The 27,441-nt window shown below is 50.0% G+C and overlaps 2 protein-coding genes across 7 annotated transcripts in view; one reads left to right on the forward strand and one right to left on the reverse strand.

Annotated features, from left to right (window-relative positions):
• The first annotated feature begins 1,272 nt into the window (after positions 1-1,272).
• Positions 1,273-27,441, forward strand: part of KCNJ5 (potassium inwardly rectifying channel subfamily J member 5) — a 71,347-nt gene continuing 45,178 nt past the window's right edge. For 2 of the 3 annotated variants that reach the window (XM_068160000.1, XM_068160003.1), the window contains exons 1-3: positions 1,273-1,472; positions 17,374-17,523; positions 23,571-23,701. The gene's annotated coding sequence lies outside the window, so the exon portion shown is untranslated. Of the gene's footprint in view, positions 1,473-11,467; positions 11,572-17,373; positions 17,524-23,570; positions 23,702-27,441 lie in introns of those variants that run through there. The other variant, XM_068160002.1, reaches the window with a different exon arrangement.
• Positions 5,958-26,165, reverse strand: KCNJ1 (potassium inwardly rectifying channel subfamily J member 1). 4 transcript variants are annotated; one of them, XM_068160004.1, is made up of 4 exons: positions 26,082-26,165; positions 22,308-22,384; positions 21,761-21,841; positions 5,958-9,546 (listed from the first exon to the last, which is right to left on the reverse strand). In XM_068160004.1, the coding sequence occupies exon 4, from the start codon at positions 9,525-9,527 to the stop codon at positions 8,412-8,414; it is 1,116 nt and encodes a 371-aa protein (XP_068016105.1). In that variant the 5' UTR covers positions 9,528-9,546; positions 21,761-21,841; positions 22,308-22,384; positions 26,082-26,165; the 3' UTR covers positions 5,958-8,411. The 4 variants fall into 4 exon arrangements, with proteins under 4 accessions (XP_068016105.1, XP_068016106.1, XP_068016107.1 ...); XM_068160005.1 differs by lacking the exon at positions 21,761-21,841; XM_068160006.1 differs by lacking the exon at positions 26,082-26,165 and having other exon boundaries at positions 22,308-22,468.

Here is a 27,441-nt window from a genome sequence, read left to right on the forward strand (position 1 = left end):
CTGAAGGTAGGGTCTGAAGGTTGCCAGAGTGCAAAGAACCTGAAGGCCACACCTGAAGGGTATCATCAGAGTGCAAAGGACCTGAAGGTAGGGTCTGAAGGTTGCCAGAGTGCAAAGAACCTGAAGGCCACACCTGAAGGTTATCATCAGAGTGCAAAGGACCTGAAGGTAGGGTCTGAAGGTTGCCAGAGTGCAAAGAACCTGAAGGCTACACCTGAAGGTTATCATCAGAGTGCAAAGGTGCCTTTGATAGCAAAAGTCACCCACAATTTGGTGACAAGCAAAAAGACTTTTGAGAACAATTGGCATTTTCAGACAGCTTAAAGGAGCCCAGATTGAGGTGGAAGGTGAGCAGCTCAGATTCTTTCTGGCTCTTTCCATCCCTCTCCTCAGGGAACTCACTGATATTTATCTGTGCTGGGATTTGCTAATATTTCTCTGCAGCCACAGTTTGGTGCCCACTGCAAGCTGCATTCCCATGCAATGCAGAGATCCTGGAGTAGAGAGGTCTCATACCAGCATGCCAGACAGCCTCAGACTGGTGGGACACTTCCCAGGCACTTTTGTAGCATTTTCTTAAGACCTTAATCATTTCTATTCCTCGGGGAGAGAACAAATAACACACAGACCCCCCTTTGTACCCCCTGACACCAGCCTGACTCTGCCATGCTGGGTTGATAAAACAGGGAGATCTCCCCCCACCCCCGAGCCAACTTCCTGGGACACAGAGAGAGAAAACAAAGAAGGAATGTGACAGTGCTAATGCTACTTTTTGGCTTTTCCCAGGAGGCCAAGGCAGAAGGAATTTGAGTGCTTCAGGCTTAAATCAGAAAGTTCACCCAGCAGATGGTTAGGATCACATGGCTGGGAGCTGTGAGTCAACCAGGACAGCAGAAAATCTTCTCTGCCTCCAAGCTCAGCTCCTCAGGACACTCAGCTTCCTTTGAAACTAGGGGTGATACTATTCATTGCTAGGGGTCACCAAGCCTCTGCTGCCCTTCTTTGGCCATGAATATATCATGATTTTCACCTGTGAAAGCAGAGCTGGTTGGCAAATAAAGCAACTTGACAAGGCTGGCCCTGTGGAGACCCAGAGAAGGTTGTCTTAGAGGAGAGGAGCTAGCTGCAGGGAGGAAAGGGTGAGGATCTGTATTTCTTCTTACTAAAGGAGGAGGAAGGACAGCCTGGGGACTCTGGCAGATTGCTGCTCAGCTATTTCAACATGAGACCTTGCTTCTTCCTTTCCAGGAACTGCTGCAAACTTCTTGTTTGCTTTGGCTTTTCCTTGACTTTCTGTCTCCTGGAGCTGTGAGGTTTGATGCTGGATCTCCTCTACCTTCCCTGCTGCTGCAAAGCCCCTGCATGAGCCCAAGGGATCTCCTCTGCTTCAAGGGCAGTGCTGGTGCCACTGGTCAGCCAGGGTCTTGCAGGAGATGTTAGCAGTTGCCCTCCCTCAGAGCTTCCTGCCCAAGGTGAGTAGCTCTTGTATCCCTAAACTGCACTGGCCAGGGGATTTCCCCTACCCCATCCCACCCTATGACCCATCTAGGGTGAGTGGATCCTGGCCTGGGCTATGACCCATGGTGATTCTGCAGCTCAGTGGCTTGTGTGTGGTGTGCTGAATTGTGGCATGTCTCAGAGGGCTGAAGAGGTGAGTGCTGGAGCTACTGGGGAAGGGTTGGTTCCACCAGGGGTTGGGAAGATGAGGAAAATTCTCCAGGCTTGGGGCTAATGGTGTCTTGGTGGTTTGGAGGAGTAGCCCTGTAGGGATTAACAGGCTGAGGCTGGTGTTTGCAGAGCTCCTGGCACAGGAGCATGATGGGATGCAATTTGGGGCTCCTAGATACTGTGAAGTGATAGAATGACTTTCCAAACACTGCTGTGGTGGCAGCAAATCCTTTGCATGACTTTCTGTGGGCTCTGTAATGTACCAGGAACACTTCCAAGTCACAGGAGGGCTTCAGCTGAACAGACACTTTTGGGCACTGTTGCAAAACTAACAGAGAGTTGGGTCTCAAATCCTCTCCGAGGTGGCTTTTGGTGTTGCTTTTCTTGACAGCTGGGGAAACTGAGGCTCGGAGCAGGGAGCTGCTTGAAGCCACAGAATAGCATCACCTGTGGAATATAGGTCTCCCCAGACCCACCCCACCTACTGCAGACTCTCTTAAAGCTGCTTCAGATGCCACTCCAGACGTGATGTTTACAACCCCCAGCCCTCCACTTACACATCCCCTCCAGTTCAGTCTCCCAACACTTCTGTGAGGTGGCTAAAAATATCCAACCAGCAGCAGCGCTGGTGCCAAACCCGAGGCACTACAAGCATTAAACTCCGTGTAATGAAATAAGGAACAGTCCCAATAAATTCCTGCTCTGAGCTTTCAAGACCTCCAGAGCTCAAAGTGGTGTTTGCTGCGCTGCCAAGGTGAAGGTTGCGGTTGGTGGCTGCGCGGCGATGGAGCTGGGGGCTGGATCTGGCGGTGAGGGCTGCCCTCTAGCGGCAGCAGGAGAGAAGACACCTTGGCGATCCAGCACCCCAGCAAGGTCTCAGCATCCTAAGCCCTGGAGGGTTGTCCTGCCACAGCCATGTGGTCCCTGCAGAGCTCGCCCGGAGAGCACGGGCTTGAGTACTTCATATTAGGCTAGCAGCGTGCAAATGGTGTAGGAAGGTTTAGGTTGGGCATGAGGAGCAATTTCCTCCCCCCAAAGGCTCGTCAATACCTCCAACACACTGCCCAGGGCAGTGGTGGAGCCCCCATCCCTTTAGGGATTTCAAAGCTAGGTAGATGTGGTGCTGAGAGGCATGGTTTAGTGGAGACCTGGAAGTGCTGGGTTAAGGGCTGGACTTGATAATTGTGAAGGTCTCTTCTAACCAAAATGATTCTGTGGTTCTGTGAAATGGAGATGTGAAGAGAGATTGCCTCATTTCCAGCCTCCCCTTGCTTGTCCACCTCCCTGTGGGAGAGAGAATTGATGCCTGGGAGCTGGTTCAAGTCTTAAGCTTCCCCAGGCAGATGCTCCCACCACAGGAATGTCAACTTGGCCTCAGGAAACATATTTGGTGTTCTAACAGCCATGGAGAGAGGGCTTTAGCCTTCCTCCCTCTTGTTCCAGTGACATCATCACAGGGTGCTTATACGTGGTTTAGGACCAGTGGTGATGTTATCACAGGGGATCCTCAGGCTGCAGCAAGAAGCTGCAGGCACAGATCCATCAGAGCACTGAAGAACTTGCAGAGCTTCCCCCAAGCCTGCCTCAGTGAGGGCCCTGCTCACGTTCCTCCTGTCATGCTGTGGCCTCTCCTTGCTTGTGTGGGGAGCAGGAACTGGGCCAGCACTGTGACAGTCAAGGAGGGGATGAAGTGAAGGGGATAAATGACTCTCAAATAAAAGAGAAAGGGGGGGGGAAGGCCCTTCCCAGCTGAATTCTCCTGGGTCTAACCACGTCAGTTTGTCTGGGGAGAGGGAGGAGGATGTGACACCTCAGCTGCTGTCACTTCTGTTGGGGCTTGGCATGCTGTGGAGTGGCTTATGGGTGAGGAGCTGAGTTTACAAGGAAGTGAGTGCAGGCAGAAGTCATCCAGGAGCTAGTCAGCAGTGCTCTGCCATGCTCCAACCATGCAGTTCAACACCAGTCTCTACCCAGGTTGGGCTTTCTAAGTTGCTGTTATTATTTAGGGCTCTTTCTTCACCAATTATCACCCAAAACTGAGTGGAGACAGCTACCCAGCACATGTCACTCCACTCCAAGCAGTGGTTTTAATTCATGGCCCTTTCTCCAGCAGCCAGCAGGATGCCTTATTCATCTGCCAGCAGGAGGGTAAAACCCTCTTCCAACTGATTGAAATATTATGCACAGCTTGAATGAATCTTTAAAAGGAAGACAGTGGAAGAAACATGATGTTTGTGAAACAAGAAGATAAATTAGGCTTAGTGCAGACATGTTATTCCCAAGCCTGGCTGCTTGGTGAATGCTTCCACAGCTACATTGAGCACAAGCCCTAGGAGGAGAGGCTGAGGGAGCTGGGGGTGTTAAGCCTGGAGAAGAGGAGGCTCAGGCCTGTATCAGGAATAGTGTGGCCAGCAGGAGCAGGGAAGTCATTGTGCCCTGTGCTCAGCACTGGTTAGGCCACACCTTAAGTCCTGTGTCCACTTATGGGCTCCTCAATTTAAGGACATTGAGACACTTGAAGGTGTCCAGAGAAGGGCAAGGAGGCTGGGGAGGGGTCTGGAGCACAGCCCTGTGAGGAGAGGCTGAGGGAGATGGGGTTGCTTAGCCTGGAGAAGAGGAGGCTCAGGGGAGACCTTCTTGCTCTCTCCAACTCCCTGAAGGGAGGCTGTAGCCAGGTGGGGGTTGGTCTCTTCTGTCAAGCAACCAGCACCAGAACAAGAGGACAAAATCTCAAGCTGTGCCAGGGGAGGTTTAGGCTGGAGGTGAGGAGAAAGCTCTTTCCAGAAAGAGGAATTGGCCATTGGGATGTGCTGCCCAGGGAGGAGGTGAAGTCCCCATCCCTGGAGGTGTTCCAAAAGGGATTGGATGTGGCACTTGGAGCCATGGTTTAGTTAGTCAGGAGGTGTTGGGTGCCAGGTTGGACTTGATGATCTCTGAGGTCTTTTCCAACCTTATTGATTCTACGATCCTTCAGACCTTAAGCCAGCAGTAAATGCATGGTCTGGTTTCTTCTCCTGAGTTCTCTTCTCTTCAGCCCTCTGCTTAGCCTGGTGGCCTCTTGCATGGCTCCCTTTGGGGAAAGAACTACTGGTGGCTGCCCCAGGGTGGGCAACCTGCAAACTGGATGAGCAGGGAGGGAAAAAGAGAAGAGACTAAGGCTTGGGAGGACTGCACTAGAGATGTCAATGTGAAACCACATCATGGCTGGGGGAACCAGGCTTTGTTTCCCTGTATCAGGTCTGTGGCTCCCTGCAGCCACTTCTGCTCAGCAAGATTAAGTTTATTTTCATCCTCTTAACTGAACTTTCTTTTAATGGCACTAGGGGTGACAGCCTCCAAAATAGACTTCCTCTGGAGGCTGTCCTGAGTGGCACAGCGCATGGCATGTCTCCAGATAACCCTTTTTCCCCCTGCCCTGGTCCTTTATCTTTCTAGTGACAAACAGCTCTCTCTGGACAGCAAGAGGAAATTCCACTCATTGTTCTCCTGCTGCTGGGCTCTGACTACAGGCTCTATCTCCTGCTTGGTGCAGGGCTGGCAGGCGTTTCCTGCAGTGACAATCAGCAAGAGGCTCATGGGTGGAGGGCTTTGATCCCAGGTTCTCAGTTAGGTCCCAGTGTGAGCTCCCTCCAAGCTTGACAGCTCAGCCATGGCCATGTCAACTTGCTTTTGAGGCAGGTGGAAGGCTCAGGACAGACTGATCAACAGGTGGCCAGCCTTGCAGTGAGCTGGAGTATCTTCTGTTTGAGTTGTGGTGGCACTTGGTACTTCTAGACATAGAATCATAGAATTGTTAGGGTTAGAAAGGACCTCAAGGCTCAGCCAGTTCCAACCCCCCTGCCATGGGCAGGGACACCTCACACCACAGCAGGTTGCTCACAGCCACATCCAACCTGGCTGCAAAATCCTCCAGGGATGAGGCTTCCACCACCTCCCTGGGCAAGCTGTGCCAGGCTCTCACCACCCTCATGGGGAACAACTTCTTCCTAACATCCAATCTCAATCTACCTGTTTCTAGTTCTGCTCCATCCCCCCAGTCCTATCACTCTCTGACACCCTCAGAAGTCCCTCCCCAGCTTTTTTGTTGCCCCCTGCAGATACTGGAAGGCCACAATAAGGTCTCCTTGCAGGCAACACCTCCTCATGCTTGTGCTGTGGAGGCATAGGGCAGAAGGAAGGTGCCCTTGCAAGCAGATGTTTGGACTAGATGATCTCTGCCATCCTTTCCAACCCAAACTATTCTATGATCCTGTGAAGAAATTTGAGGTTTAGGATCTTTGAGGAGGCATTCCAAGGAGAAGGCCTTGAAAGTGGTTTATTTAGGGATCCTTTAGACCCTGGGGGATGTTACAGCCATGGTTAGTCATTGTGATGTGGGAACAGCCACTTCTGGGCTGCCTTTTCCATCTAGGAGTGAAGAAAGGTGCAAGAGTGGTGCACTGAAGAGAGGAAGGCTTGCAATGGCTTCAAACTGGCTTTTAAAGTGCTTTAGTGACATCATTGTTCATAGCATGTCTCTTTGTACAGCACATGACACAGGTGGCAGATCTGAGACACTCAAAATCACAGAATCACAATCACAGAGGGGGAGAGGCTGGGAGGGGCTTCTGGAGGTCACCTGGTCCAGCCCCCCTGCTAAAGCAGGGTCACCCACAGCAGCTTGCCCAGGATCACAATGGCCAGGCAGGGTTGGGATGTCTCCAGAGAAGGAGACTCCACAAACCTCTCTGGGCAGCCTGCTCCAGGGCTCCAGCACCCTCACACCAGAGAATTTTCTTCTCAAGTTCAAGTGAAACTTCCTGGCTTGTAGTCTGTGCCCATTGCTCCTTGTCCCATCCCTGGGCACCATCCACTTGCCTCCCACCCTTTGCTGAGCAGCGATCAGATCACCTTTCAGGCTGCTCTTCTCCAGGATAAGCAGCCTCAGATCTCTCAGCCTCTCCCCATAAGAGATGCTTCAGTCCCACCAGCACCCTTGTGGCCCTCTGTTGGACACTGTCCAGTAGCTCCTTGTCCCTCTTGAACTGGGCACAATGCTCCAGGTGCAGCTTCACCGAGGCAGTAGAGTGGGGGGAGAACCTCCTTTGACCTGCTGGCCCCACTCTTTTCCATGCTCCCCCAGGGGACCATTGGCCTTCTTTGCCATGAGACCACACTACTGCCTCATGGGCAGCTTGTTGTCCATCAGCACTCCCAGGTCCTCTGCAGAGCTGCTTCCCAGCAGGTCATCCCCTAACAAAATGATTAGGGGTTGGTTTGGGGCTGAGACCTGAACACTTGGCTCCCAGAGCTTGACTTCCACACTCACATTATGTTCACTTGCAGAACAGCTTTACCTTGACCTGCTTAATCCTCCCCTTTTAAAACTGCTCAGCTCAGCACCTTTTACCACCAGGTGGAAAAGAGGTGAGCTGAAATGTGCCACTGGGAAGAGCTCCCCAAACACCACCCCACCCACCCGCCTCCCCCTTTCTTTGGTCTGCAGCTCCAGCTTGACAAATGAACAAGTTGGGGAGGGGGCAAAAGGAAAAAGAAGGCTGTGAGGAAGTGGAACTTCCCCCCCCCAAAAAAAAAAGTTGTTGAAGCTTCTTGCTGCTTGTGAAACTTCAGTGCTGAAAAAGGCACATGGGAAACATTCCCCACAGCTGATCTGCCCCTGAGCAGGACAAGCTTCTTGCAGGGTGTGCACTCAGCTGGGGTGAGGTGGACAGTTTGGAACTGGGTCTGGTGGGAGGCTCCTGTGCTGTGTTTTTGTTTCAGCAGAGCCTCCACGCTTCAAAGCACCGTGGGGAATCGTCTGGAGCTGCGAATTTCCTCTCTTCTCCCAGCGGATCGCTCCTCTGCCAGGTGTGAAGCCATCAGTGTGTTCTTCAGCTCCTCACTCTGGCTCATTCCTGGGCAGTTGTCTTCAGATGTTTCCTAATTTCCCAGTCAGCCAGCTCCTGGCAAAGCAGAGAGGAGAGCATCTGAGGGGTGAGAGAGGAATAAGCTGTAAAATTCCTCTTCTCCCACAGCAGGTCTCTGCTTTTCCATGGGATTGTTTTTTTTCTTCACTTCTCTTTTTGCTTTTTTCCCCCCCTAAAAGGGATGAAAGGCTTTCACAGGAGGGAAGTTGTCTTTTACAGAGTTCTGAATGGCCCAAGCTTTGTCTTTTCCAGCTTCCCAAGTTCTGGAGACGTGAAAGGGCCTCAGAGAAAGAAGGAATTGCTTCAAAAGTGCTCAAGTGTTCTGGAGCCAGACTCTGCTCTCATCCAGGGCTTTGGCAGCCAGGAACACACATTTATTTTGAGGCTTTTGGCTCAGAACTTCCTCAGGTTTCTTTAGCTTTACCTTCTGTCTCTCCTCTCCGTGCTCTCCTTCCAACAGCTGTGTGTCTTTAACATGTCCTCAAGTTCCTTCCCCACCTTTCCAGGCTGTTTTGAGAGACTTCCACGCCTCTGGGAGCTGAAGTGAGTTGGCTGTTCCAGCAGAGCAGCTTCATAAAACGTCCCACAGGTATAAAAATAGAATATCTATGGAATATATAGAGAGAGTGTAGTCAAATAGTGGCCTGGAGATCACTGCTATTCTGCTTCCTCATTGATTTGAGGGTTTGGAGAAGAGAAAAATGCTGCTTTTAGAGGAATAAGAAAAAAGAACACTTATTTTTTCTTGCTTTATTAAGTTGTTAATCCTCTCAAGGCTGAATTCATGATGGGAGGGAAAAAAAAAAGGGAGAGAGACTGTGCCCTGAATCTCTGGAGCTACATTTTTGTGTCACTGGTTTCATTCACTTCTGCCAGGACAAAGCCAGGGTTGTCAAACCCTTTCTTCTCCTTGGCTTTGGCCTCTCTCTCGTTGTGGAGGCAGAAGGCGCAGTGGGGAGTCTCCACAGCCACTGTCTTGCTGAAGTTCTGGAAGTCTACTCTGTATTTCCCTTCTTTGGTCTTGGACACGATGGGAGCGAAGCGGTAGCCCCAGAGCACCTCTTCTGGGATGTAGGACGTCCTCACTTGGCAGGTAGCACTGGTGGCTTCCACAGTGCCATCCAAGAACACCACCAGTTCAAAGTCCTGCTGCAGAATGGTTTCTGCTGCCATGTGGAAGAAGGGGCTGCTCTTGTCTATGATGTGATAAATGGTTAAGGGGGAGATGAAGAAGAGGTTCTCGTTGCCAGCATCAACTATAAACTCGATGTTGACCTGGTCCAAAATGATTGTCTCTCCTTCTGGGGTGATGGTGGTCTTCAGGAGCTTGCCATAGATGTGGCTCCCGATCAGCAGACTCTTCCTGAGGTTGGCCACCCGAATGAGGAGGCAGAGCTTCCCCCCGCGCTTGCTGATGACAGCGTTCTTGCTGAAGGTGATGGTCTTGGCCCTGTTTTTGGACCTGGATATCTTGGCCAAGATGGCACCACACATGAAGGAGTTGATGATCACCCCCAGGATGGACTGGAAGATGAGCAGGAAGATGGCGGTGGCGCACTGCTCCGTGACGCATCGGAAGCCGTAGCCGATGGTCACCTGCGTCTCCAGGGAGAAGAGGAAGGCTGAGGTCAGGCCGTTGATGTTCTCCACACAGGGAGTGTGGTTGATGGAAGGATTGAACTCTGGCAGGTCCTTGTGGATGTACGCCACCACGTACCAGAGGAGGCCGAACAGGAACCAGCTGCCTAAGAAGGCCGAAATGAAGATAGTCATTTTGTATCTCCACCTGAGATCCAGGATAGTGGTCCATATGTCAAGCAAGAAGACAAACCTCGACTGTTCCACGTTGCCAAACTCTATGTTGCACCTCCCATCTTTGGAGACGAGCCTGGCCCTGCGCCGGCTGCGCTCTCGCAGGTGGCTGGCAAAGCGGTTCCGGAGGTAGCTGAACATTCCCTCTGCTGGCAGCGCTCTGGAGAGCAAGAAGTAACAAACACCGTGAGAAACGCAGCCTTGGGCTATGCCTGCAGGCGAGAGGTAAACTCTGATGAGGTCTCAAGACCTCAGGAAAAAAAAGAAAGTTGTGTAATTTGCATATTTTCCCTCAAATGATGCAGGGGGGAAAAATTCCAGTAGCCATGAGGAAATGACCAGTTTCTTGCCTAAGGAGCATTCCAGCCCAAAATAATCACCTGGGCTTGCTCAGTAAGCTTTGAGTCAGTCAACTGTTAATGTTGTCCTCTGCTTAGTTGAGGGAGCAGAGACAGAAGCAGGCAGCTTCAACAGAGCAAGAGGACACAGTCTCAAGCTCCCCCAGGGGAAGTTAAGGCTCGAGGGGAGGAGAAAGTTCTTCCCAGAAAGAGGAATTGGCCACTGGAATGTGCTGCCCAGGGAGGTGGTGGAGTCCCCATCCCTGGAGGTGTTCAACAGGGGATTGGATGTGGCACTTGGAGCCATGGTTTAGTCGCCAGGAGTTATTAGGTATTAGTAATAGGTTGGACTTGATGATCTCTGAGGTATTTTCCAACCTCTATGATTCTGTGATGATAGAATGGATTGGAATGGGTTGGAATGGACCTTTAAAGCTCATCTAGTCCAACCCCCCTGCAGTGAGCAGGGACATCCCCAACTAGATCAGGTTCCTTAGAGTCCCATCAAGCCTGGCTTCGTGGTTATTTGCTGCTGTGACTTTGCTGCATTACTCTTCCCAGTAGAAGGTGACATTGAAACACTTGGGAGTGAGTTATTTAGAGACAAGCTAAAGAGGAGCAGCTGAGGGAGCTGGGGTTTTTTAGCCTGGAGAAAAGGAGGCTGAGGAGAGACCTCATTGTTCTTCACAGCTCCTTGAAAGGAAGTTGGAGCTAGGTGGGGAATGGTCTCTGCTTTCAAGGAACAAGAGCTAGAACAAGAGAAAATGGCTTCAAGTTGCACCAGGAGAGGTTTAGGTTAAATATTAGGAATACTTTCTTCACTGTAAGAGTGGTCAGGCATTGGAACAGGCTGCTCAGGGAGGTGGTGGAGTCACCATCCCTCGAGATATTCAAGAAATGTGTGGCCATGGCACCCTGGGATCATGCTGGTGGCCATGCTGGTGTTGGGATGATGGTGGGACTCAAGGGTCTCAGACTTCTTTTCCCACCTTAATGATTCTATAAATGATAGAATTCCCTGTGACAGTTGTAGAGCTGACTCCTAAGTGACAGTAAAGCAAGTCCTTGAGTCCTGTGTCCAGTTCTGGGCCCCTCAGTTTAAGAAGGACATTGAGACACTTGAATATGTCCAGAGAAGGGCAATGAGGCTGGGGAGAGTCCTCGAGCACAGCCCTGTGAGGAGAGGCTGAGGGAGTTGGGATTGTTTAGCCTGGAGAAGAGGAGGCTCAGGGGAGACCTTCTTGCTCTCTGCAACTCACTGAAGGGAGGTTGTAGCCAGGAGGGGGTTGGTCTTTTCTCCCAGGCACCCAGCACCAGAACAAGAGGACACAGTCTCAAGCTGCACCAGGGGAAGATTAGGCTGGAGGTGAGGAGAAAGTTCTTCACTGAAAGAGTTGTTAGCCATTGGAATGTGCTGCCCAGGGAGGTGGTGGAGTCCCCATCCCTGGAGGTGTTCAAGAGGGGATTGGACATGGCACTTGGTGCCATGGTCTAGTCATGAGGTCTGTGGTGCCAGGTTGGACTTGATGATCTTTGAGGTCTTTTCCAACCTTGGTGATTCTGTGTGACTCTGTGTGGGCCCTCTGAGGTTCCACTCATCTTGCCACCACAAGGTTTTTATGAAGCAAAGACCTGCTGATGGGCAAAGGCTCTCCTTTGCCGGCATCTCAGTGAACTTAGAGGAGCTACCTAACCTTTTTAGTTGGCTTCACCAGAAGTCCTTCCATTAGACATCGCTCCAGGGGCCAGAGGAAACCTTTCGCTACGACCATCAGCAGCCAGTGAAAACATTGAATTATCCCTGATGGAGTCCAAGTACAAATTAATCACATTCTGCAAAGCCAGAGGTAAATTCTATTATTTGCTGCCCTTGTTTGTCTCAGCAGCCTTGAGACTGAATGGCTTTGTCTCACCCTCTCGCTCGCTTTCTCCACTTAAGCTAAAACCACTTTTCTCCTCTGCTCATTAAAATTAGGAAAGGAGGGGGGGAGAGGGAAGGGAAAAAAATAATCAAGATGAAGGTCACTTTTGTTGTAAAGCAGCATTGCACTGTTTTAAGCTTCTGCTGCTGAATTCATTGGTTGGGAACGGAGCTGGCAGAGGTTAAACTTTAAGCACATATCTGAGGAAGGTGGAGGGGGGTGGGGGTGGGGGAGGTGGGGAATGAGGTCACTTTCCAAACAATCCTCAGGTTTTATTCTCCTGATGTACTTTTAATGTGGTCATGTTACTGCAGAGTTTGAGTAAGCATGAAATATCCCTGTGCAGAGCACTCTTGGAAGAGCCTTTCCACTGTTTCACTTCTAATGTCCCTATTGCAGGGGCCAAGCTTTCTGGAGATGTCAAGATTCTTTTTATCTTGGGGGGGGGGAGGGGGGAAAATGGGTTGGGGGAAGCAGTTTTGGCAGTGTTGTAGGCTTTACAGTCTGTTAATCCTCCTCCAGAAAGCAAAGTGATGGGAGGAAGAGACTGGATAGGGTGCTTGGTGCCATGGTTTAGTTGATTAGATAGGTTTGGATGATAGGTTGGACTTGATGATCTCAAAGGTCTCTTCCAATTTGGTCTGGTCTATCCTATCCCATCCTATTCTATCCTATCCCATTCTCTGGCTGGACTGTTCCTAGCTAAGGTTTGGAGGAGTTGCCTTCAAGAGGCAACTGGCTTGTGAAGCTCTGTCTATTCTATTCCATTCTGCTCTATTCTATTCTATACTCTGGCTGGACTGTTCCTAGCTAAGGTTTGGAGGAGTTGCCTTCAAGAGGCAACTGGCTTGTGAAGCTCTGTCTATTCTATTCCATTCTGCTCTATTCTATTCTATACTCTGGCTGGACTGTTCCTAGCTAAGGTTTGGAGGAGTTGCCTTCAAGAGGCAACTGGCTTGTGAACCTCTGTCTATTCTATTCCATTCTGCTCTGTTCCATTCTGCTCTATTCTATTCTATACTCTGGCTGGACTGTTCCTAGCTAAGGTTTGGAGGAGTTGCCTTCAAAAGGCAACTAGCTTGTGAACCCCATTCCATTCCATTCCATTCCATTCCATTCCATTCCATTCCATTCCATTCCATTCCATTCCATTCCATTCCATTCCATTCCATTCCATTCCATTCCATTCCATTCCATTCCATTCCATTCCTCTTTTGAACTTCACCATTCAAGCTCCAACCTGAGGAATGCATTGAAGGTGGGGAAATAAATAAATAACTCATTGTTTTCTAGCCCTTTCCCAACCCTGAACCCATCAGGATCCAGCAAATCTGAGCATGTAATTATAGCCCAGTGGTAGGATTAAAACCACAGTGAGGGATGCACACGGTTTAACAGCAGGGTTGGTGTGAGGGAGGTGGTTGGACTTGATCTTAGAGGTCTTTTGCAACCTAACCAATTCTATCAGTGAAAAACCTGCAGCTTCAGCTGGCAGCAGCACTCATTTTGTCCTTTTCCACAAGGAAACAGTGGGGGAAGTGTCACTGTGCCCACCCTAAGCTGCACACACAGACCTTTGGCACAGGTGAGCTACAGCAGAAAGGTAGGGGGCTGGAATGGATCTCTGGAGATCCAGTCCAGCCTAGTGAGTAGATGTCAAAGGGAGAAATCTGAAGGCAAATTGTGGTTTCTACTCTGCCCATCTTCTCATGCTGAAGGTGGTGATAAATTGCTGCTGCTTTTCTGGTAGATCCAATTCAGCCTTTGATGGAAATCATTGGAGCCCTGACCAGGGCTCCGGACAGATAAAATCACAGAAGAGATGAGAGGAAATGGCTTCAAGTTCCACCAGGGGAAGTTTAGGTTGGATATTAGGAGAAATCTCATCACTGAAAAGGTTCTCAAGCACTGGAACAGGCTGCCCAGGGAGGTGGCTGAATTCCCCACCACTGGAGGTGTTGAAAAGCCGCAGAGATGTGGTGCGGAGAGGCATAGTTTAGCACCAGCCTTGGTAGAGTTAGAGACTGGTTGGACTCTATCTTAAAGCTCTTTTCCAACAAAAATGACTTTATGACAGCAAGTTAAGCAGCATGGTCACCAGACTGCAACCTTGAAAAGAGATTCCCCCAACCTTCCCATTCCCTTAATGCCCCTCTAAACCTCCCAAGCTCTTCTCAGAGGCTGTTTTACAAGCCTTGCTTGAGCTACCCCCAAGTAGATCAAAGAGCCAGAGGAACTGCACCCTTCTTCAGGCAGCAGGACAAAGGAATTCTCCCTTCAACAGATCTTTTTTGGCTCCCACACACACAACTGAAGTGTGTTGATTTGCTTCAGCAGGAGGAGAAAAAAGAAATAATTCCCTCCTGCATCAGCCTGCTGTGAGCACATCACAGAGTGTCTGGAGGAGGTTATGTAAAGCCAGTTATATAATGCAGCACTTAAAGCCCTTTCAGTTCAAATCAGCAAAGGTAACCCAGCTCCATCTTAGCTAATATTTACCAGGATATGCTTCCTGTCGGGCTCCAATCAAGCCAATATTGCTGTCTCATGTGAAATCCTGTGCTGCAGCCCTTAGCAGAGCTGCTGCTGCTCCTGCTCCTGCTGCTGCTGTCCCCAGGCAGAATGTGCTTAGAGAAGGTGGGGTCTTAAACCGTGGGGCATTTACCATTCAAACGACTCCATGAATAAAGATGGCATGTCAAGGTGAGCCGTGAAAACAAGGAGTTTCCACTTCCCCATTCCAGGGCTGTATTCCCCAGCCAGCAGCAGAGGAAGCAGAAGGGCTGTTTGCAGTGGTGCCTGGCGACAGGCACGGACTCGGACAGGGGAAGTTCTGTCCAAGTGTGAGGAGGAACTTCCTTCCTTTGAGGGTGCTGCAGCAAGGCTGTCCAGAGAGGTTGCAGAGTCTCCTTCCCATCTGGATGTTGTGATCCTGGGAAACCTGCTCTGGATCACCCTGCTTTAGCAGGAGGGTTGGACTGGACGATCTCCAGAGGTCCCTTCCAACCCCTACCTGTGATTCCATTCTAAAAGTCCTCCTTATCAAACTCCTCTCTCCACCCCTCCACCCAAAATGTTTGACCAGTGTGGGAACATCTATCTAACAACAAACCAGTGCCCACACATTCAGTATTTTAGCAACTGCATTTCTGCCTTTTCCTTTCTCTGAGCTCCTGCAAGTCTCTAACAGCAACCATTCCAGTTCCTGATGGCTACGTACCAGCTGGAGCTCCTCTGCTCACCCAGAACTCTCACTGAGTGCTTCTCTTGGCTCTCCCTTGCTTTCAATCATTCTGGGAGGGGACAGGACCACGAGCAGATGCTTTCATTGTTCTGTGGGCAAGCCCTTGGTGCAGAGCACATGAATCCAGGGAAATGGCTTTAATCCCAGCCACGTGCAGCTCTTGAGGAGCTCAGGGTAGGGGTTTAATGTTTGATGGGGGCCTGACAAGAACAAAGTTCCCTCACCTGCTCTTTCACTCAAGTTCTGATACTGTGGCCGCTTTTTTTCCCCCTTCAGCAGTGCATGAGCAAGGCTGCTAGACCCAAAACACGAGGGAAGGAGACAGGAATGAAAAGCAGCCCACTGAACCCCCAGCTTTTGTTGGAAATACATCTTTGTTAGGGATTCAGATGAAGTTCTAAGGAGCTTAGGGAGAAGAAAGGGGGATACAGAGTTAAAGGATTATTATTTCTTTCTCTTTCTTTTTTTTTTTTTTCCCCCAGTCCTGTTCAGGCCTTTTCAAATCTCAAATCTTCTTTCAGCCCTTTCTTTTGGATGAACTATCTCAGAACAAAGTGTGTGGAATATCCAATTCCTAATACCTTATAAACCCCTTTATATATATATTAGGAAGGCAAACTAAACCCTTTAGTCTCATGGTTTATTATCTGCTGGCTGCTTTGCTACCAAGACCTTTGGGTGGTACAGCTCATTTGTTCTTCACTAGCTGCCCTGGGTAGAGCAGGAATGTGCCTGCTGGGAGGGGATGAGGGTTGCAGCATCCTGTCTAGCTGCTCAGATCAGAATCAAAGACTGACAAAGAGAGCTGGGCCCCTACTGACTTAATTATCAGAACAGCAAGAGCATCAGCTTGCCTAAAGCCCTCTGGTTAGCCCCAGATTCTCACTTCCACCATCTTCCATGCCCACTTTATGTCTCTGATGGACACCTTAGCAAAGGGACCAGACCTGCTGGCACAGGCAAACTTTCTCCTTGGACCTGGCAAAGTCAGCAGTAAGTGTTTATTTCTGCTGGCAGATCTGTGCCCTGTGGTTGTGCCTCCAAAGTGCTGCTTGAAATGCCATTTCCATGTGGCAAATATCCTTCAATCCACCTCAGCAGGCTAATCTGGGAGTCTTGTCACAGCTCCAGTACAAGTGGCTATGTTTTGCCATCTTAAAGCCCAGCTGGAATTTCTGGTGGATACACCAAAGGATCTTATCCCCTGTCTTGCCCTCTCTTCTAAGGAGAATTTCTGTAAGATCTTCAAGAGCTGCCCCTTTTTGATGCCATTTTTCAGCAGGAGAGGCCAGGTGGTACCTGCCTGTGGGTTGTGCACTGGTTTGTGTCATCCCCTGGGAATATGGAGCATCTTCAGAGCAGATAGAATGCCTTTCATCTCAGGTTACTCTAAGAACTCAAGTTTGTGAGTATCTCATGAAGAAGTCCTCTTAAGAACCTCAGTTTCCTCTTCAGAGGGTGAGGAGAGAGGTTCCATCCTTCTGCCTTAAACTGGGTGAACCTGGGTGGTCCCAGCACCCCCACCAGTGATGTAACAAGGTCATGTTCTATACCCTCCCTTGCTTCCCCCATGTCCTGATTTTCAAGAGAAGTAAACTTCTGTGCTCTGACCTATACAGAACCACAGAAAAGACCTCTAAGGTTGAGTCCAACCATTCTCTAACTCTGCCATGGGATGTGTAGACCCTACAGGAGCTCTTAGGGGATGAAGTCACTTCAGGAAGACTGCTGCAGTACCTCACCAGCCTAAAGAATCTTCTCATTGTTCTTTGTATGTGGTTGGTTGAGTTTGCTACCTGGTGTGTGCTCCTGCCAAGCAGAACACTCAGTGAGTCTCACTTCCAGTGTGGTTTCTGTGAGAACCAACAACAGGACAAGGAGGAGGAATTTCTTTACTTTGAGGATGGCAGAGCACTGGAGCAGGCTGCCCGGAGTGGTGGCAGAGTCTCCATCTCTGGAGTCATTCAAAACCCAGCTGGGCACTATCCTGTGCAGGGAATGAAATGCCACATAGATGTGGTGCTGAGGGACATGGTTTGGTGATGACCTGGCAGTGCTGGGTGAGTGGTTGGGGTTGGTGAACTGAAAGATCTTTTCCAACCAAAACAATTCCATGAGCTATGCAATCATGTTGGGTACTTTGTCTCTGGAGAACAGGGAACTGGGAGCTTGAACCTTTCTAGAGGAGAGAGACAGGGGTTACTTTTCCTCTCCATCACCAGAAACAGCTGCTGCACTGTAAATATGTGAGAAAATCTGCAGTGGGTTCTCACCTGGATGGCTGTGAGCACAATCTGTAGCCAAAGAGCTGTGCTGCAGTACAAGGTGGGAAGGGGAGGCAATGCTGCCTGAACACTTCCCATAAAAGTCACCAGGTGAATGGACAGAGTCATGTGAGCCACTTCTGCCTGTCCTCTCACTTTGTTTTTCCTTGCTGAAGTCTTTAAGGGGTTCAATCATTAACCCACAATTTGTTCCCACAGGTTGGCAATGTCAAGCCTCAGTCACCAGCAGCGAAAGGACTTGCTGTGGAAGCCCCAAAGGTTGAGAGGCAACTGACTGGGGGACCAGCCAAGGCAAAACCAGCAGTGAGGACAGACAGTTCTGACCCTGCTCTCCCATCTAACCTCAAGGTATCTCAGGACTCAGCATTACCTTGGTGCCCCAAAGCTTCTGTTCACATGTGCTAATCCTTTCCAAAGCATTGGGGAATTTACACCAATAGTGGCTTCATGTCACCCCAGGAAGGACCCAGCTCTGGGTGTGGGGAAGGTTGATGACAGCAAACACCTAGCACTCTTGTAGTAGTATCATAGTATCATTCAGGGTTGGAAGGGACCACAAGGATCAGCTAGTTCCAACCCCCCTGCCATGGGCAGGGACACCCCACACTAGATCAGGCTGGCCAGAGCCTCATCCAGCCTGGTCTTAAACACCTCCAGGGCCGGGGCCTCGACCACTTCCCTGGACAACCCATTCCAGGGCTTCCAGCTTGTAACATGGTGGGGAAAAGGGTTCTTGCTTACTCAGTGCCCAAGAAGAGCATGAAGATGTGCTCTCTGTGCTCTGCAGGTACTAAAGGAACAAAAGCAGGACAATGCTGCTGTAGTTTAAGGTCTTCTCACAGTAGTTCACAGGGAGTAGCTAATTCCAGCTTCAGAGGGCTCTCAAACATCAGAAAGCCTCCTCAGGGAGGTGTTTCAATCCCCATCCCTGGAGCTGTCTAAAAGAGGCAGAGATGTGGTGCTGAGCGACACGGTTTAGCCCCAGCCTTGGGAGAGTTAGGGAAGGGTTGGACTGGATGATCCCAAAAGGTCTTTTCCATCCAAAACAATTCTGTGATCCTATGAGAACATTTCACCAGCAGAGCTTTTCCTACTCCAAACCTTCAGTTCCTTTTCTGTCCCTAATTATTTATACAAGTGTAATTGACTTGCAGGACATTCTTGGCTTCCAGTATGCATTGAGTGAATTATTGAGCCATCACATGGGTCACTGATGTGGGGAGATGTCTGAGCAGGCTGGGTGCAAAGCAGGTGCTTTGCATTCTTAATAGCAAATGCAAGCCATTAATAACTCTGCTGCTCTGTGCAGCCAGAGCCTGCCATCCTTTCAGGCTGACATGCATATGGCTGAGTTCATCCTGAGTGTAATTTGAAATTCATTGGCCATGGGCTTCATCTCCTCGTGCTGCTTTAAAATCCCTCCTGCCTTGAGATGTGCTATGCTAATTCCAGAGCTGATGGCTGACTTGAGATGTTATGCTGGAAAAATCCAATTTAATTAAATCAACTTATTACTGAGGTCAGAGATCAGTCCTCAGCACACTCTATCTCTTGATATTTCAGAGGGATGAAAGTGATCTTAATGAGCACATTTGGTCTCAACCCATAAGCAAATTGATCCACCCTAATAAGAAGACTGCTGGCTGCAGAGCCCAGGAAGCAGTCCCCAAAAGGTCCAAGTAGCTGAGCCCAGTTCATAGGATCAATAAGGTTGGAAAAGACCTCAGAGATCATCAAGTCCAACCTGTCACCCAACACCTCATGGCTAAGCCATGGCTCCAAGTGCCACATCCAATCCCCTCTTAAACACCTCCAGGGATGGAGACTCCACCACCTCCCTGGGCAGCACATTCCCATGGCCAATTCCTCTTTCTGGGAAGAACTTTCTCCTCACCTCCAGCCTAAACTTCCCCTGGCAAAGCTTGAGACTGAGTCCTCTTGTTCTGGTGCTGCTTGCTTGGCTTTTCACACTGTTGTGTATCAAATGTTCTCCCCTCTCTGTCTGTTTCTTTGTCTGCTCATAAGATGGAATTGAAACCAAGAGTGTTGTGTGGATAAATTCAGTGACTGCAAAAAGCTTTGGGACCTCTTGAATGAGTTGCTGGATTCTGGCAGCTGGTTGCAGTCAGGATTTCAGTGGAGCTCAGGTTGTAGGAGAATATAAAGGTGCCAAGCTGCTCTCTTGGCAGAAAGCTGTTTGTTACCTAAGGAGAAAAGCTTCATGTGCATAATATCTTAATATTCTCAGCAAGGAATGAAGCAGAGGGGAATACACTCTGCCTTTTAGAGATGGACAAATAGTCTGTGTTCAGTTTTGGAGCCCTGGAGGTGTTCAAGAAGGGATTGGACGTGGCACTTGAAGCCATGGTTTAGTTAGTCGTGAGGTGATGGGTGATAGGTTGGACTTGATGATCTCTGAGGTCTTTTCCAACCTTGCTGATTCTGTGATTCTAAGAAGGACATTGAGATTCTGAAGTAGGTCCAGAGAAGGGCAATAAAGCTGAGGAAGGGTCTGGAGAACAGGGCTGGTGAGGAGCAGCTGAGGGAGCTGGGCTGTTTCACCTGGAGAAAAGGAGCCTGAGGGGAATCCTCATTGCTCCCTGAAAGGAGGTTGGAGTGAGGTGGGGGTTGGCCTCTTCTCCCTAGGAACAAGTGAAGGAACAAGAGGAAATGGCCTGAGCTGCACCAGGGGAGGTTTAGGTTGGATATTAGGAAAACTTCCTTTGCTGCAAGAGTGGTCAGGCACTGGCACAGGCTGCCCAGGGAGGTGGTGGAGTCCCCATCCCTGGAGGCGTTCAAGGAACGGATGGCCGCGGCACTCGGGGCCATAGCTCAGTGGCCCTGGTGGTCACCTTCAAGGCCTTTTCCAACTGAAATAATTCTGTGCTTCTGTAAACTAATCTGCAAATGGAAGTCTCAGGCTCAGATTTATTCTGAGCTCCTGCACTGTGCAAGTCTTTGTATTTAAATTACTCTCTCACCGAGTGCCTGGTGGCTCTTTGTGCCTCTTATTCTTCAGCCTCTAATGCACTTCCTGCAGGAGGTCCTTATGTTCCAGGCAAAACCAGGCAGGAAAGAAAAAGTGTGATGTAGAATTCTCAGATACCTTTTGAAATAGCTGATGGGTCTCATTTTCCAGTGGAAAATAGTTTAACCTCCACAGGCCTCTTACCTCTTTCCCTTCCATTTAGGAGCTTGGTTTGCTGGAAATGTTTTCTGGTGCTGATTCATTCCACCAGCCTGAGGGAACTTACTGAAGTGCCCACTTCAGTTGCCCCTGTGTCTCAGAATTCCTCTCAGCCATCAGAAACTGGCATCTCAAGGTGAATTGCTTCCAGCCAATTACTCCTCCTGAATGTACCTTTATCTTCAGCTCCACGAGCAGCCCCAGCTACCACAAATCCTATTTTCAGTTGTTTCTGCTTCTGTGAAGTGCTTCACTTAAACCTGCCACTAAATTCCTTCCAAAAGGGAGGCTCTTGTATAAGTCATTAGGGACAGAAAAGGAACTGAAGGCTTGGAGTAAGGAAAAGCTCTGCCAGTGAAATGTGATCGTAGAATCACAGGATTGCTTTGCTTGGAAATGACCTTGAAGATCACACAGAGAATCACACAGAATCCCCAAGGTTGGAAGAGACCTCAAAGATCATCAAGATGACCCAGCCCAGCCATTCTCTAGCTCTGCCAAAGCTGGTGCTGAACCATGTTACTCAGCACCACATCTCTGTGTCTTTTTCTTGTGCTGGCTGCTCCTGTTCGTGCAGGATTCAGTTATGCAGCAGACTTGAGATGCCATTTATGATTTGAGAGTCCTAGTAAAGTGGCCTAAACCCTGTGAAGGATTGACTCTCACCTCATCTCACCCCTCAAACAGCTAGAGAAGCCCAGGCAGCTAGTTTAAGAGAGGCACTAGGGGGTATATGAGGTCTTCATGATGCTCCACCTCACTTGCTTGTCACTAAGTTGTCTGGCCAAGCTGGGGGACAAGATTAGAACCACAGAAGCACCTTGGTTGTAAATAATCTTTACGATTGAGTTACAGACTCATAGAATCAGTAAGGTTGGAAAAGACCTCAAAGATCATCAAGTCCAACCTGTCACCACAGATCTCATGACTACTAAACCATGGCACCAAGTGCCACATCCAGTCCCCTCTTGAACACCTCCAGGGCTGGGGACTCCACCACTTCCCTGGGCAGCACATTCCAATGGCCAGTCTCTCCTTCTGTGAAGAACTTCTTCCTAACATTCAGCCTAAACCCTGGCACAGCTTGAGACTGTGTCCTCTTGTTCTGGTGCTGCTTGCCTGGGAGAAGACACCAACTCCCTCCTGGCTACAACCTCCCTTCAGGTATCTGTAGATGACTATAAGGTCTCCACTGAGCCTCCTCTTCTCCTGGCTAGACAACCCCAGCTCTGTGGTGCTCTGTGTCCCTCTCTCCCTGTGGCTCAGAAGGCAGCTGAGAGAGTTTAGCAAAGCAGGAGCCCCTTGGGCTTACTTTGCATTTCTCAGGGAGTGCTGCAGAAAAGCCCCACTCTGATGTGCAAACCTTGTGTTGTCAAATGAAGACATGAATAAACCTACCTTACCTCTGGGAGGACTCAGTATGGACTGTGCAAACTCATCAGCCACTGGCAGCCTGAGGTGGGGTCCAAGTGACCTCTTCTGTGGAAAAGACTTTTGAAAGACTTCTGCAGGCAAGCCTTTGGGGGGCAGCTAACAAGCTGTGAACTCCAGAGCCCCCTCTCTCCAGTGGGCAGGACGAGCTGCAGTCCTTTCCCATGGGCAAACCTCAGGGTTTGCAGTGCTTGTCTGTCTTTTGGTGGATTACACTGCTGAGGGAGTAGGCAACTGGCACTTCAGCAGCAGCTGGGCTTGGATGGGAAATCCATATTCCCATGCCAAGCTCCCTTCACTCCCATTCTAGCCCAGAGACTCAAGCATGCACCTTAGTTACTCAAGGAGAGCTGATGACAACAGTTGCATCACAGGAGTAGCTTTTAGCAGCAGGTTGTTCTGGCTGGAAAACGTTTTCCCCATGATCTAACATCACACACACCCCCTCTCCCCTTTCAAGAGCCACCCAGGTGCCCCAGCACATCACCAGTCAGCCCAACACATCACCACTTACCAGCTACAGGGCTGGGTCCACAGAACTTCTGCCACCAGATGTGAACTCCCAGAGCTCTGCTCTCTGTTACATTTCTCCTGAAAGAGTCAAGGACAAACAGCAGATCTGGATGGAGCTGGAAGCCAGCAAGGAACTCAGTGGAAGGAAATGAGGCATGAGAGCCTCTTTCCACCACCTTGTCTTGCCACCACCTCCCAGCCCCCATCTCCCTCATGCCCAAACACAAATCCATGATTAAGGCTTAGTGCCCTTTGCCCTCATCCTTCCCCACTCCACACAGTGCTCCCACTACACAGGGCTGTGTTTCCATGTCCTCACACATTCCCTCCCAGCTGCTTGCTGTCTGCTTTTCAACCCAAAAGCCCAGCCCAAGGCTCCCATGTCCTCTTCTCCTCCATCTCAAGCGTGGACCTCCTCAATCACGTCCTGTGAGCTTCATTGTGGAGCTTCCCTGTCCTCAACCAGCAGCCAAATAGGGTCAGAATCCAGCAGCTTGGATTGTGCTGGTGTGCACACCAGCAAGCTATGCTTAATCAGATGTATTGGCATGTGCTGAGGCTCTTGTGCATGGGAGGAGAGGGTGCTTGCTCCTGCTGACACTGCCCAGCACAAGGCAGCCGTTTGCAGGTCTGTGTAGGGCACTCATTGCTGCTCAGAGGGTTCTGATGTAATTAGGTATTAGCTGGAAGGATCAGTCCCTGGGTACTGCTGTATCTGCATTGAAACTCAGCTGGTCAGTGGCTGTTGTGTGGGGGCAGTCAAATGTGGGGCCCTCACTGCCACAAAAAAGACACTGAGGGGCTGGAGGTGAGTCAAGAGAAGGGCAATGAAGCTGATGAAGGGTCTGGACAACAGGGCTGGGGAGGAGCAGCTGAGGGAAATGGGGGTGTTCAGCCTGGAGAAGAGGAGGCTGAGGGGAGACCTCATTGCTCTCTACAGCTCCCTGAAAGGAGGTGGGAGGCAGATGAGGGTTGACTGCTTCTTCCTCATAATGAGCGAAAGGAGGAGAGGAAAAGGCATCAGGCTGCACCAGGGGAGGGTTTGGGTTGAATATCAGAAGAACTTTCTTCACTGGAAGGGTTCTCAACCACTAGCACAGGCTGCCCAGGGAGGTGGCTGAATCCCCATCCCTGGAAGTGTTTAAAAGCTACGGAGATGTGGTGCTGAGGGACCAGCCTTGGCAGAGTTAAAGGGTGGTTGGACTTGGTGATGATCTTCAAGGCCTTTTCCAACCAAAGCAATTTTATGTGTCTATGATTCTAGGCAGTCACCAGGAGCTCTGTGTCCTGGCTCTCAGCAAGGTGCTGAGACCCCATCATTGTGACACCTGTTGCCAGCTGATGATCAAAACTCCTCTGTGCTCCACTTGCTGGCCTTTCCTAACAGGATTTAAGGTAAGAGAAGCAGCTCCTAGACCAACACCTATGGAAAAAAGGCTGTGGGATAGGAAATAGAGGCCAGGAGTACAGAAAGGGCATCTGTTACTTCCTGCTCATTTAACCCAGGACTTCATTTTCATCCCTGGATTCTCTAACACTGGGTTGTGTTTTTTCCCCACCCCATCTTTTGCAACAAAGTCACACCATGCAGAAAATTGGTTTAAGCAAAGACCCTTCTGGTGTCTTTCCTCAAATGGAAAGGCTGAGGGAGCTGGGGTTGCTTAGCCTGGAGAAGAGGAGGCTCAGGGGAGACCTTCTTGCTCTCTACAACTACCTGAAGAGAGGTTGTAGCCAGGTGAGGGTTGATCTCTTCTCCCAGGCAAGCAACACCAGAACAAGAGGACACAGTCTCACGCTGCACCAGGGGAAGTTTAGGCTGGAGGTGAGGAGAAAGTTCTTCCCTGAGAGAGTTGTTAGCCATTGGAATGTGCTGCCCAGGGAGGTGGTGGAGACCCCAACCCTGGAGGTGTTCAAGAGGGGACTGGATGTGGCACTTGGTGCCATGGTTTAGTAGTCATGAGGTGTTGGGTGAGAGGTTGGACTTGATCTTTGAGGTCTCTTCCAACCAAGGTGATTCTCTGTGATTCTGTGTGGACCTTCTGTGGTTCCACTCATCTTACCACCACAAGGTTTTATGAAGCAAAGACCTGCTGATGGGCAAAGGCTCTCCTTTGCAGGCATCTCAGTGAACTTAGAGGAGCTACCTAACCTTTTAGTTGGCTGAAACAGAAATCCTTCCATTAGACATCGCTCCAGGGGCCAGAGGAAACCTTTAGCTATGACCATCAGCAGCCTTTCCTCCTGACAGAGATGCTTCAGGCCCCTCAGCATCTTTGTAGCCTCCACTAGACTCTCTCCAGCAGTTCCCTGTCTCTTTTGAACTAGGGAGACCAGGACTAGATACCATACTCCAGATGTGTCCTCACTAGGTCAGAGTAGAGGGGGAGGAGAACCTTTGAGGTCTTTTCCAACCTGATTGATTCTATGGTTCTATGTCCTCAGAGAACATCACTAACAATTCCTTAAAGGGGTGCTGTCAGCTGGAACACTTTTAATTACCATTTGCTGACAAGCCAACCCTTGGGTGCTGTGCTCTGATTTTTAGCTACCACATAGGCAGAGAATTTGTTTTTTCCCCTTCTACTTTTCTTTTTCCCCCTGCTGGTGTTTATGCAGGTTGAGCAGAGCCCCTGGCTGTTGAGACTGAGGCAGCAAAGCATGCACTACACGGTGTCAGAGCCAAAATAGAAGAGAATTTCAGGGCTTGTTGTTTTACTTAACAGCAGTTTGGGGAAACTTGTTGCTGGGTAGCCTTTGAGCAGCTCAGTGCAGCTGGAGGGAGAGAACTGCTCTGTGCAGGGTACTGCTGTGGAACTGAAGCCTGCTGGACTAGAGGGAAAGCTGTGAAAATCATTGGATGCCACTTGTTAGCTGCCTGGGTGTACATATTTAGCCTCCAAGCAGCTACAAGGTGAAGACAAGCTGGCTGGTGCTAATGCAGGGTTCAAACAGCAGTGCTGGCACTTTCCACCCAACAGCTGAAGTGCTGTGAACTTGTGTCAGCTCATCCTCTCTGGTTTATTCCCATAGAATCCCAGCATGATGGGGCTGGAACTGACCTCTGGAGATCATCCAGTCCAACCCCCTCTGCTAAAGCAGGGTCACCCACAGCAGCCTGCCCAGGATCACAATGTCCAGGTGGGTTTGGAAGCTCTCCAGAGGAGACTCCACAACCTCTCTGGGCAGCCTGCTGCAGGGCTCTGGCACCTTCACAGCAAGTTTCTCCTTCTGTTCAGAGGAACCTCCTGGGTTCCAGTTTGTGCCTGTTGGCCTTTCTCCTGTTGCTGGGCATCACTGAGAAGAGTCTGGCCCCATTCTCATGGGCTCCACCCTTTAACTCTAGCTGAGCATTGAGAAGATCCCCTCTCAGGCTGCTCTCCTCCAGGCTGAACAGCCTCAGATCTTTCAGGTTTTTCCTTTGTATTTCAAGCCCCTTTCAGCTCTGTCAGAAACAGCACTCAGCATCCCTAAAGAAAAGTGATGCCTGAACTACCACCTTCTGCCTTCTGATCTGACTGCAGCAGATGCAGAAGTTTTCTTAAGGCTCTCCTGTTCCACAGGAGCAGAGAGTGAAGCACAGAACAATCAAGAGTGCTGCCAAAGGAAAGGTAAGGCAGTGAGCAGGCAGAGTAGAATCCAGACACCCTGCTCACCAAAAAAGGACTCTCTGGTGCCCTTGCTGTAGTCATCAGCTGACAACTTTGTGCAAGGAGACAGGAGGGACAGTCTGTTTGGGAATACCATGGGGAAAACAGGATGGCACTCAGCCTCTTACCTCGTGTCTTAGGTGAGGAGCGTTGGGAGAAGCAGCTGCCCAGCTTGGTGTCCCCTGGACCATGCAGTTTCCACTGTGTTTTGGTCCAACAGCTTCTGTCCCAAAGAAACAGAGCCCAAGGCCCTCTTTGGCTTTTATGGGTGGCTGTGTCAGCTCAGACTGGTTGCCAGCTCAGACTGGTTGCCAGCTCATCTATATGCAATGGCTCATTAGCATTGCAGCTCAGGATGTGAAAGGCAGAGGAATGGCTGCTGGATGGACAAAACACCCAGCAGAAAGCAGCGCAGCAGTGCCTGAAGAAGCTGATGTTACTCTGAATGTCACCAGCTGAGTCTCTTGTCCCTTCCCACTAGCAGAACCACAACAGAGTCTTGGCTGCTTGTGAGCATCAGGCCTTTCTTTGCATGGGACTTGTGCTTTTGGAAAGGGTCAGATGCCTCCTGACACCTCCCATGCTCTGCGGAACCCTTTGCAGGTTGGATTGCTCGGTCTGTGCTATGTTAGACCCTGTGCCATTGCCCACCTTCCTGCTTAGGTTTTGCTTCCTAGAGCTGAGCTGAAGCTCAGAGTCCAGCTGAACTCTTTGCAGAGGACTGGCTGCAGGAGGTAACTCATTGTTGTTTCTCTCTCTGCATTGCTGTCACCTTGCAGCTTACAGAAATGTGCCTTGCCTGTGCTCCTCAGCCCTTTGCTAGAGTGGCTTTGCCTGCTGTTGATGAAGGACTGAGTGATCTAAGTCCTTGAAAAAGACCTTGAAAAATCATCCAGCTCCAACCCTCCTGCCACAGGCAAGGACTCCTCCCACCAGCCCAAGTTGCTCAAGGCCTCATCCAACCTGGCCTTGAACAACTCCAGGGAGGGAGCATCCACAACCTCCCTGGGCAACCTGTCCCAGAGTCTCACCACCCTCCTACTGAAGAACTTCTTCCTAAAATCCAATCTAATCTAATCCAATCTCTCCTTCAGCTTCAAACCATCCCCCCTTGTCCTGTCTCCAGACACCCTCATGAAAAGTCCCTCTGCAGCCTTCCTGTAGGATCCCTTCAGGCACTGGAAGGCAGCTCTAAGGTCCTCCCAGAGTCTTCCCTTCTCCAGGCTGAACACCCCCAGCTCCCTCAGCCTGTCCTCACGGCAGAGCAGCTCCAGCCCTTGGATCATCTTTGTGGCCCTCCTCTGGACTTGCTCCAACAGCTCTGTGTCCTTCTTATGATGGGGACACCAGAACTGGCTGCAGAGTTGAGCCTTTAAAGGGATTTAGTTCTGTTAAATATGCTCCTCAGAATGGGGGAATGAACAGCAATTAGGCTTTCCCCCTCCCCTCCCTTCACTTTTATCTCCAAGACATGTCTGAAGAATACAC

Source organism: Melanerpes formicivorus, unplaced genomic scaffold (genome assembly GCF_026170545.1).
Source record: "Melanerpes formicivorus ecotype bairdi unplaced genomic scaffold, bMelFor1.0.p_v2 SCAF_47, whole genome shotgun sequence".
NCBI classification, from domain to species: domain Eukaryota; kingdom Metazoa; phylum Chordata; class Aves; order Piciformes; family Picidae; genus Melanerpes; species Melanerpes formicivorus.

Bases quoted from the DNA above. Each gene is read 5' to 3' on its own strand.
- KCNJ1 (XM_068160005.1), bottom strand. From the start codon at position 9,527: ATGTTCAGCTACCTCCGGAACCGCTTTGCCAGCCACCTGCGAGAGCGC.